Source organism: Saccopteryx bilineata, chromosome 3 (genome assembly GCF_036850765.1).
Source record: "Saccopteryx bilineata isolate mSacBil1 chromosome 3, mSacBil1_pri_phased_curated, whole genome shotgun sequence".
Lineage (NCBI taxonomy): Eukaryota > Metazoa > Chordata > Mammalia > Chiroptera > Emballonuridae > Saccopteryx > Saccopteryx bilineata.
In genome coordinates, this window is record NC_089492.1 from 147,329,420 (window position 1) to 147,341,176 (window position 11,757).

Consider the following 11,757-nt stretch of genomic DNA (forward strand, 5'->3'; position numbering starts at 1 on the left):
CACCAGCAGAGCTCCAGGTTGGCGTGGGTATGTGGCTTGCTGAGTAGAGGGAGGGCTGCGTCTCAGCTCTTGCAGTGGGGTAGTGGCATGGGCACAGTGGCGAGGTAGAGTGCTAGAGTCAAACTGCAATATAAAGAAAGTTCATCTATCGTTGTGTTTTGTTTGTTTAAGAATCAGAACTCACACACTTGGGTTTCAAAATTATTTATTTTCTTAGATATCAGTGAATGCTCCAGCCAGCCTTGTCAAAATGGTGGGACCTGTTTAGAAGGAGTCAACCAGTATACATGCATTTGCCTCCCAGGAAGGACTGGGAACCGCTGTCAGCACCAGACCGAGACTGGTATGTAGCTGTGTAGGGGTGGGCGAGGACATCTGCTGCAGGGGGCACTGGTCAGGGGTCACCAGAGGCAGGTGGGTCAGAGAATGGGCTCTTCATCTCTGTGTAACATCTCTCTAGTTCCCTGAGGAGGTTTTTGGGGATGGAGTTTAGCTCTTGTGTAACCAGTTTTGATCCTTATTTTTTAAAGTGAGAAGAGGGTAGATACAGCAACAGACTCCTGCATGTGCCCTGACTGGGATTTACCTGGCAACCCACATTTGGGGCCAATGCTCTGCCCATCTGGGGCCACTCACAAACACTTTAGTACCTGAGGCAGAGGCTCCATGGAGCCATTCTCAGCAGCCAACCCCAACATGCTCAAATCAATCAAACCATGGCTGCGGGAGGGGAAGAGAGAGAGAGAGAGAAGGAGGAGGGGTAGAGAAGCAGATGGTCACCTCTCCTGTGTGCCCTGGCCAGGAATCAAACCCAGGACTTTCATAAGCCGAGTCAACACTCTCCGCTGACCCAACTGGCCAGAGCCTTGATCCTTTTTATGAAAGAAAATTCAAGTGGCAGGACTCACAACCTGAAAACTCCTCAGATTAGGGCTGGGCCCAAGGTGTTTGTTTGCTGCCACCTTCACATGTCAGTTTTTCCTCTGCAGATCAGCACAGTAGCTTTTCCTTTCAAATGCTCCCATCACATCTACAAAATCCATAGTTACTGTTAGAGGCCAAGCGTCTTTAGAGCTAGGTGACTGTTCATCTGACTGGTGCTTAGATCATCTACATAGAGTCCCAACATCTTTAGCCAGAAGGTCTGGACACACACAGTGGCTGTGTGCAGATGGCAAGAAATGCAACATGGAATCTATACGGGTGAATGGGGGTTCCCACTGTGATGCAACCAAAATGTCCCTTATAAAAAGATCAAATACTAAAGATGCCCTAGTCCTTTGCCCCAAAAGCCTGGATTTCTGTGTGGCATGTTAGTGTGGGGAGGAGGGACGGGTGGTTAGCATAGTATCTGGAGAGTAGGAGTGTATATGGCTAGTAGCCGCGGCCATCACAGCCATGCACATGCAGGTTCACATTGAATTCAGACAGATGGTAGAGAAACTGTGGAGCCGAAAACTGGCAGGCCATATTTTTATTCTAGCCTCACACCCCACAGGTGAGTAAAAACACACAGGGCACCAAAACCCACTCATTCAGCGCTCACAAAGCTACTGACACATCCAGGTTTTCCTAGAATCAAAGGCCCCCCACCAGTCTTAGTGGAGCTCGCAAGAGCCCTCACCTCTGTTCCCTATCTCCTTCTCTCTGAACACACTGGCTTCTCCTTCAGCACCCCGCCATCTTGGCTGCTTCTCTGCAAAAACGTGGCCTTCTACCCTTTCTCCTTTTAAAACTTTTTGGCGTGAATACCCCTCCTTAGCACAGATTAGCATAACAAAGACCCTTCCCGAACAGGAAGGTGATTGGCAGTAGCCATTCACATGGGCAGTGCCATTTTTTACAATAAAAGTGAGCAAAACCAGAAAATACAGATTTTACAAACTTATTTGCCCAACAAGGAGCTTTGTCAATACTTGATGTCCTTGCACTGGACCCAGCCCAAGGGGTTTATTTGTTGTTTTTCTACAGAGACAGAGAGAGTCACAGAGAGGGATAGATAGGGACAGACAGACAGGAACAGAGAAATGAGAAGCATCAATCATCAGTTTTTCGTTCCGACACCTTAGTTGTTCATTGATTGCTTTTTCATATGTGCCTTGACTGCAGGCCTTCAGCAGACTGATTAACCCCTTGCTTGAGCCAGCAACCTTGGGTCCAAGCTGGTAAGCTTTTTGCTCAAGCCAGATGAGCCCACAATCAAGCTGGCAACCTCAGGGTCTTGAACCTGGGTCCTCCGCATCCCAGTCCGATGCTCTATCCACTGCGCCACCACCTGGTCAGGACCAAAGTTATCTTTAAGCATTGCCCCCAGAGATTTGCTGCTTTATGTGTCTTGATAGAATATGATTCTATTCAGCCTGCAGTGAGATTTCTCAGAATGAGGCTGCCCTCCAGGGAGCCCAGGGGCCCCTCCAGCTCCTGCCCCCAGGGGCTGCTTTCTAAGCCTGCGAAGCTGCGAAGCAGACCCTTCCTGGCAGTTCCACTGCCTCTCCTACTTACACACAGGACAGAAAAAGGAATGGGTCACCTTCCAATCCAAATGTGCTGGTCCCGGACCTTTAGGCAGTTGTCCCTCAGGTTAAGGGGCATTTTATATATGAAGTATCCCATGCAGGATGCACCCCCAGGAAGGGAATGGGGGTGATAGGTGCTCCAAAGCCAGCTCCTGTCCTCACAGCATCCGCCTAGCAAACCCTGAGTGCTTGTTCACCTGTGTCCTTCCAGCTCTGTGGGGGGGAGTTTTTCTCCCAATACTTTTTCTTAAATCTATTAACATTTTTTGGTATTGTGCAAAAATGTAAATACCATAAAATTTACCATTTTAAGTGTATGATTCCATGGCATTAAGTACATTCACATTATGTGCAACTATCCATCTCCAAAACATTTTTCACGTTGCAAAACTGAAATTCTGTGCCCATTTCTCCCTCCCCTGACAACCCTGCCACTGTCTCTGAATCAGACTCCTCTAAGAACCATTTAAGTGGTTCTTATTGCAGTGTGGGTCCTGTGCACCTCCTTACTTTTACCCCCAGTCTTCTATGATCTCCCGTGTGAGAGCTAAAATTAGTCTGAAAACTTCCAAAAAACGAACACTTTGTTCTGGTTTGAAAATTTATTTCTGTTCTTGGTTAAAAACAAAAAGCTTAGACACTTTAGAAAAGTGGTGCTTTGAACAGCATTGGGTGTGTGTGTTAAGCCTTTCTGAACGAAGACGTGGGTGTCGCCTCCCTGCCCCGGTTGGCGCAGGGCGCAGCGTGTGCCCGCCAGACTGTGCGGCGCGCCCCGTGTTGGGCTGGCATGTGGGGTTTTGGTGAATCACCATCCCTCTTCCTCCACCTGCAGAGTGAGCTCTGAGAGGCTGCCCGTCTGGCTCCCTGACCCTTCCCGCGGCCCGGCCGGCAGGGAAGTGGCCCTGATGCGTCTTCTCCCCGCAGCCATCCCCGAGCGCCTGGTGGACGACCCTGCCTTCAGCCGCGCGCCCCGCTGCGCGCTGGTGGAGAGGACTAGGCACTGCAGCTGCGAGGCCGGCTTCCAGCTGAGCAGAACAGCCAGTGGTGACAGTGTCTGCCAGGGTAGGTAGATGGACTACGAAGTGTCCCCCACCTACTAGGGATGAGCACATCAGGGGAGACACAGGACTCCTACCGCTGCCCCCCTCCCCAGTGGGCACACCCAGCCTTCACCCAGGGAACAAAGCTCTATGGGAACAGGAGCACAGTCTAAGAGCCGGCCCACTGTGGTTTTAGGTCAGTGCTGACCTGGTGGCTGCGAGGCAGAGCTATCACCTAGACATTTCCACGGGGGAGGGTCATGAGAGACTAGCCAGGCGATCCCAGGCTCCTCCCCAGTCAGAACCTGGCAGAGCCTCCACCCAAGCACTGCACCCAAGTCTGAAAGAACCTTGAGCCCCTTGTCTCTGCATCCTGGCTGGAATCACAGGGGTGGAGTCTGGGCTGGTAGACATGCTAAGCTGGGCAGGTGCCTGGCCCTCATCTCTGTCCCCTCTGGACTTAGTTTTAACAAGGCTACTTCTAGTAAACATCCTGATAAGCAAAGCTCCTCTGAAAACAACTCAGCCCAGAGGTTTAGACCTGAGCTTGGTCAGTTGGTGCCAACAGCCTCGTTTTACAAAGCAGAAACAAGACCCTCTTACTCCATTCTCAAAGATGGAGCCATGAACCAGGTCCAGAGTCTGGGGCTGCAGCTAGGCCTGGCTTTCTGAGCTGCTTGAAGGGCCTGCTTGGCCAGCTTCTGGGGTGATCTCCCTTTTGTCTTCAGTCTGAGACAGAGGACCCTGGGAAGCTGCCTGCTCAGCTCCCTCTCCTCCCTTATGCGCTCTGGGCACCCGGCTCAGGATAATGGAGTGTGCCTGCCCCTCTTCTCATGTTCTGCTGGGGACAGGGCTAATTGCCTGGCTCCAGGAATCATAGCAGGCACTTCTCTCCTCAGATGTGAATGAGTGTGAGCTCTACCGGCAGGAAGGGCGCCCCCGGCTTTGCATGCATACCTGTGTGAACACACCTGGTTCCTACCGCTGCACCTGCCCCAGCGGGTATCGGACCCTGCCCGACAGGAAGAGCTGTGAGGGTGAGTGAACCAGAGCCAGGTGCTACGGGGCTCAAGAGGGGCTCTCTGCACCTGGGCACCTGCTGCTCCTGTGACCTGCCAGGATCTCAGATGAGGATGCAGTGGATGTTAGGGGAGTCAAGGTGTTAGTTATATTCAATCTTTTAAAAACCATCAACAAAAGGACCTCTCAAATCAGGCTACATTGTCATTGACATAAGTAGGAAAGCAAGTTGTCTAACCATCCTGGCAAATAATCTCTTCTGACCTTATGCGAGTAACTATTTTCAAGATCAGGTCATGTCCTCCCACTCAGCAGTGCCTTTAGCCAGGGTTGGATCCAAAGAAAGAGCAGCCAGTTGATCCCCATGTCCTGCAATCTGGAGGAGGCATGAGGCTCCTGGCATAATGTGCCTTCTCCATGGCCCGTGTAGGCCTATGTCTACATCTGAAAGGGAAGCACCTTACAGCAACTATGACCTACCTAGTGTGATCACCTCAAATCTGAGCCCTGGAACCCTGATGCCATAGAGGGTGTCTGGTGTTTAGAAAACTGGGCCTACCTCACATTAGAGGAGGGAGAGACCTGTGACCCTTTGCTGTCATCCATGGAGACAAGACAGAGAAGAGAGCCCAGCTTGTCTTAGACAATGGCTCTGAGTTGCTGAGGGAGAGAGAGGAGAGAGGGCAGAGGGCTCCCCTACAGGCTGTGGAAATGAGAGGAGGCAATGCCCCAGTAACATCCTATTGAGGCTCCACTGCAGGACCCAGATGAATGGGTAACCTAGATTGGAGTATGAGAAGGTATCCAGATGGCCATCATCTGTCTATCTACACATTACTCCATCTCTGTCATACATTTGTCCCACCATCCATCCCCCATCTATCCATCCATTCATCCATCCACTCATCCATCTTTCATCCATTTAACCATCTCATCCATCCATCTATCTCTCATTTACCAATCCACTTATCCATTTATCCATCCATCCATCCATCCATCTTTCCTTCCTTCCATTCATCTATCCATTCACTCATCCATCTCTCTCATCCATTCATGTATCCATTCATCCATCTATCCACATCTCTCATCCATCCATTTGTCCATCTTTTCATCCCACAGTGTTTGTGCAGGGTTGGGAAGAAACAGACTTCAGTAGGGAAACTTACCTGTGAAGGGAGCAAAGAACTCCTACAAAGGAGAGTGAGGCCATCTGCACTGGGCATGGGGTGAGACTGAATAGGAAACTTTCAATGATTTAATCATAAAGGGCCCCGTGGCTGAGGAGGAGGCAGGTCTGAGAGAAGCACTGCAGTGAGAACACTCCTTTGTGCTGTCCAGCCCCTCTTTCAGCTGTTGTACACAGGAGGAGGACAGGATCCCAGAGAGAAGAGAAGAGTTCCCCACTATGAGAAGTAGTGCGAGTGTTTGGAAAGCTTGCCATATGTGGGGACACCACATTCCAGAGGCCTTGTTAGTGATGGAGGGGATGTCGGGGACCTTCGCCCTCACTGGGTGCCGATATTTCAGATGTTGATGAGTGTGTGAGCCCACAGCACCTGTGTCCCCGGGGGACCATGTGCATCAACACTGGTGGAGGCTTCCAGTGTGTCAGCCCTGAGTGCCCTGAGGGCAGCGGCAATGTGAGCTATGTGAAGACGTCTCCCTTGTGAGTATCCCGGGGCAGGGGTTGGGCTGGATTTTCCAAGGGATCTTGGGAGAAAGTGCAGTTACATCTGAGGAAAGATGAAAGGCAGAGAGCTGGGAGTCTGGGTTCTCTGAGCTCCTGTTTCCCTTTAGTGCTTGAATTGCATGCATTGCTGCTCTGTGCAGTCAGAACCTAGTTTGCCCTGACAGGAATCATTTTTTTTTAATAGTTTTATTTATTGATTTACAGAGAAGAGTGAGAGAGAAGGAAGGGGGGTAGAACAGGAAGCACCAACTCTTATAGTATATGCCTTGCCCAGGCAAGCCTAGGGTTTCAAACCAGCAACCTCAGCATTCCAGGTTAATGCTTTATCCACTGCGCCACCACAGGTCAGGCGACAGGAGTAACTTTCCAGTGTTGCCTGCTGACACGGAGGATAATGGCACTTAGCTACCCTGGTGCTGCACTTCATGGGGGGAAGGCCGCTGGGTGATATGGCCAGGAGGCAGGTGTACATCACACTGATTTGGGAGAGGATCACCTCATTTTCACACAACACACCCTGCACACTTGCTATTGCTGTATCACCTGGCTTTCCCACTGGTGCTAGAAGGTTTGGCTTCTAGGAACTTCAGCTCTTAATAGAGCTTTTGCTTTTCAAAAGGTGAGAGACAGGCCTTTAAGGGAGAATAATTACACCTATGACAAAGTACATGCATTTTCTTCTGAAAAAGATCACAAGAGCTCTAGCATTGTCTTTAGGATGAATCGACTTCCCAAGTTTAGATACTTGAGCTGCTCTGGGGGGTACAGCAGAGTGGAAGCTGCAGAAAGGCAGTGTCTTAAGAGTGGCAGCTATTAGGGAGACTGAAGACCTCAGGAACCACTGAGTGAAGGGACAGAGGGACCTACATGTCATAGCCTTGAAGGCATCCCTGATTAACAACCAGATGTGATATTTGACCTGCATTAATTACCATGACAATGCGACTCACCAGATTAGTTTAGCTCATCTGGGAAATATCAGAAGCCCTTCCTCCTGGCCCTGGCCCCAAATGGGTAAGGTAAACTGGGTTTCCTGCTTTCAGAATGAATGATCCTGGGGGTTTGAGAAGTTTAGTATGTGTGGAGTGCCATATTTCATATGTTGCCTGCTACCTGCTGGGGTTCCACTGTTAAATGGAGGTTTCAGCCTGTGCAGAGGGGTATCTAGTTTGAATACCAGCATCACCATTATTATCTTCCCTGGCTTTATTTTTCTGTAAAAGCTATAGTAGTTGCATCCATGCATACTCATGCACATACATTCATGCACATACATGCACACACGCATGCAAGAGCACGCACATACAGACACAAGTGGGTTAGGGGAGTGCCTCTTCTTTGGCCACCATGACTCCAGCCACACACACTTGCCTGTAGCTCTGGGCACCTGTGGTGAGGAACCAGTGGCTGGAAAAGGTCACTCCGGTGGCCTCAGCAAGAGGACAGGCAGGGGACAAGCTAGGTCAGGGCAGCCCTCTGCATTTCCCCAAGGCTGACTGCCTTCATCTTGCCTCTCTGATCAGTCAGTGTGAGCGAAACCCCTGCCCCATGGAAAGCAGACCCTGTCGTCACCTGCCCAAGACCATCTCCTTCCACTACCTGTCTCTGCCCTCCAACCTGACAACGCCCATCACACTCTTCCGCATGGCCATGGCTTCGGTGCCTGGCAGACCTGGACCCAACAGCCTGCGGTTTGGCATCGTGGGTGGGAATAGCCGCGGCCACTTCGTGATGCAGCGTGCAGACCGCCAGACTGGGGAGCTGATCCTTGTCCAGAGCCTGGAGGGGCCTCAGACACTGGAGGTGGACGTTGACATGTCAGAATACCTGGACCGCTCCTTCCAGGCCAACCATGTGTCCAAGGTCACCATCTTTGTGTCCCCGTATGACTTCTAAGGGTGCATGAGGGGTGTGGAGATCTGGGCTCATGTCTCATCTTCAAAGGCTCAGCTGAGGGCACTGACTGCGAGACATCTCCCCTCCCTGCCCACCTGCCCATTCACTCAGGTGTCTAGGGCAGCACTACGCTCTGCGCGCCCACAGGGACGCACAAGAAAGACAGCCACAAAACCCAAACTGCTGCCATCACTTTTGTTTTCTGCTTTAAGCTTGTTCCCCCTGAAATCTCTTTTCCAGGGGAATGGGAAGCTTTTGAAAATGCCATTGAATAGCATAGTGAGTCTGAACTAACCAGAGAGGGAAAGTTAATGGCGTGTGTCTGTTAGTCTTGTGTTATTAGTCATGCTGAGGGTCAAACTGCCCTGAGTGTGTGGCATAGGGGTGGGTCCTCGGCCCCAGCCCAGTGTTCTGCTCTTGTCTGCATCTCATCTGTGACAAGCCTGCCAGCCTTCTCACCAGAGAGAGGTGTAGGACCTGAGACCCCCTCACAGATTCTGCTAGACCAAGAGACCAATGTTAAAGAATAGATTCTGCCTGAATTAACTCCTTTTGAGATCATATCTCAAAACATGACCTCATATTCTAACTGAATAAATAAAGTTTATTGCTTCTCTTTGCCCACCTGGCCTGTCCCTGAACACAAGTTGTCTCTGTTCTGTGTAGGAGGGGACACCTAGATCTCGTCCTGTCTATGCTGCACCCACTAAGATAAATGACCAAGAAGAGTGCACAGGTGAATGTGGGATTGTTCCCCCAGTACCCTGGTCGGCAAACTGCAGCTCATGAGCCACGTGTGGCTCTTTGGCCCCTTGAGTGTGGCTCTTCCACAAAATACCACGTGCGGGCGCTACCTTGATAAGGAATGCACTTACCTATATAGTTTAAGTTAAAAAAATTTGGCTCTCAAAAGAAATTTCAATGGTTGTACTGTTGATATTTGGCTCTGTTGACTAATGAGTTTGTCGACCACTGCCCCAGTAGAAGTATGGCTTGGCCACATGGAAGATTGGTGAGGCGACTGGCTGCGGGGAGTGTGGGCAGATGCTCGCACTGCTGTTGACCCCAGGCCCTCTGCTTCTGCTGGAAGAGCCCGGGAGATGCAGTCCAGTGACAGCTTGGCTGGTGAGGGGTGGAGTGGGCACTGTTCAGGGTAAAACTTAGAAGTTGGCAGAGCTGTGAGGAGGTTTTAGTTTCCAAATACATGTTTAAAATAGATAGTTGAGGTTTCAGCACAGATGTGTTATTTAAAAACTCCTTGTATTTGTCTTGGTCTGAGATGGAGCCAGAGGACTTGTGTTGCCAGGTTAGTGATCAAGCCCACATCTGGCTGTTTCTGGGATACTCTTTCTGTCTTATTTTGTCAGCAAAGAGTGAGACGCAATCAAGAGCTGCCTTTGATGTTTTTATCCTCCGCCCATGGGCTTAGCCATCATCTCTCCAACAAGCAAACTTTGATTTTCCAGGTTGTTACAATCTCCCTCTCTCTTCTTACCTCTCTCTCTAAAATAAATTAATTAATTAAAAAAATTTAAAACAACAAAAAAAGTGTTACCCACAGCCTTTTGTTTCCAAATGGTGCTGTGACGAATCAGAAACCTGCAGGCCACCCAGCCACCTATGCATAATGCCAGGTGGGAGAGACCAAGGACCTGGCCATGTCCCTGAAAGGGAGATGGCACAGCTGTGTGCATCTTTTTGCAGGGGCAGGGGTGGCTCCCAGGGACAAGCCTCTCTCCCAAGTGAGGCAGGTAGAGGCTCTACAGAACTGGCCTCCCAGCCACCCAGGTGTATGATGAGGATGTGGGTGCCCTGCAGGCCCAGTGGAAGCAGAGGCATGCATCCCCGAGACCCGCCATCACTGCCCGTGTAGAAGGATGGGCTGCCCGTGGACTATGCTTGGGCCTCCTGCTTGGGTAGTAACCTAAGTTCTGTCTCTTCTCACACCTCACTTTCCTTGTGGAAGCCAACTCTCCTCTGTCCTTTCACAGTTCCAATTTGTGCCAGGTCAGAGTGGCTAATAGTTACAGGTGTTAATTTGTACCCCTTTCCAGGAGACAGGGGTTCATAGTATTTGGCAGCAGGCTTTAAAACTTTTTACCATGCACAGTTGTGTATGTGCAAACACATACAAAAGCGGGGAGACTAGTGTAATGAGACCAGGTTTGAATCACCAGCTTCAGTCACTAACACATGGCTAAACTAATCTTGTCCCATCTCTGTTCTCACCACACCCATTATGATTCTGAAGTAGGTCCTGGACATCAATCATAGCGTTTCATCTGTAAATATTTTAGCGTGTTTCTCTAACCATAAGTACTTTTTTCAAAAGCACAACCTCAATACCAATCATACCTAAAAAATTAACAGTAATTCCTTAATACCTTCAAATATTTCTGAGTGGCTTATGATTTTATGTTTGTTTGAACTGGGTCCAGGATTTGTAATTTGTTGATATGCCTCTTAAGTATCCTTTAATCCAGGGGTCCCCAAACTATGGCCCGTGGGCCGCATGTGGCCCCCTGAGGCCATTTATCCGGCCCCCACTGCACTTCCAGAAGGAGCACTTCTTTCATTGGTGGTCAGTGAGAGGAGCATAGTTCCCATTGAAATACTGGTCAGTTTGTTGATTTAAATTTACTTGTTCTTTATTTTAAATATTGTATTTGTTCCCGTTTTGCTTTTTTACTTTAAAATAAGATATGTGCTGTGTGCATAGGGATTTGTTCATAGTTTTTTTTATAGTCTGGCCCTCCAACAGTCTGAGGGACAGTGAACTGGCCCCCTGTGTAAAAAGTTTGGGGACCCCTGCTTTAATCCATACAGGGGTTCTGGTTCTCACATCTTAGCATATGTTAGAAGACAAACCACTGGGCCGTTTGTCCTACAGAACTTCTCACAGTCTAGGTTTTCCTTAGTGCATCTGCTATGTCTTTTAACATGTTCCTCTGTCCTCCCTGTTTTTTATATAGCAATATTTATAGCTAGAGATTTATTCAGTGTCCAGTTAGGCTTAGTTTTACAAGACTACTTTCCTGGTGGTAATTGGTACTTCTAAGTGGAAGCTATAGAATCTCTTGTTGACTCTTCTTTTCTGATGGTAGCAGTCATTGATTTTATTTTTTATTTTTTAGCAAGAGAGAGAGGGAGACAGAGAGAGGGACAGACAGACAGGAAGGGAAAGACATGAGAAGCATCAATTCTTTGCTGTGGCACCTTAGTTGTTCATTGACTGCTTTCTCATATGTGCCTTGACCAGGGAGCTAGTGACCCCTTGCTCAAGCCAGCGACCTTGGGCTTCAAGCCAGCAACCTTTGGGCTCAAACCAGCATCTTTGGGATGTCTATGATCCCATGCTCAAGTTGGCAATCCCGCAGCAGCCATTGATGTTTACTAATAGACCCATGACTCCTAGGGGTTGCAAATATATTCCAGTACTGTTGTCTCTTTTTTTATTAGCTGGCATACTTTGTAAAGAGAAACCTCTTCTCATCAATTATTTGGTTATCTTGAGGTTTGGTCTGTATGGGAAAGGCAAGATCAATCCTTGACTTTTTCTCCTTTGTCAGTTTCCAAGGTGGATACAATGAGAGTT

The 11,757-nt window shown here is 49.2% G+C and overlaps 1 protein-coding gene across 2 annotated transcripts in view; it reads left to right on the top strand.

The window, feature by feature from the left end:
- The window catches only part of FBLN7 (fibulin 7), a 49,798-nt gene extending 41,008 nt beyond the window's left edge, over nt 1–8,790 (top strand). For both annotated transcript variants that reach the window (XM_066267675.1, XM_066267672.1), the window contains exons 6-10: nt 218–343; nt 3,441–3,578; nt 4,456–4,593; nt 6,104–6,242; nt 7,790–8,790. In XM_066267675.1, the coding sequence (XP_066123772.1) occupies nt 218–343; nt 3,441–3,578; nt 4,456–4,593; nt 6,104–6,242; nt 7,790–8,162 (914 nt within the window). In that variant the 3' untranslated portion in view covers nt 8,163–8,790. The remainder of the gene's footprint in view (nt 1–217; nt 344–3,440; nt 3,579–4,455; nt 4,594–6,103; nt 6,243–7,789) is intronic.
- The last annotated feature ends 2,967 nt before the right edge of the window (nt 8,791–11,757 follow it).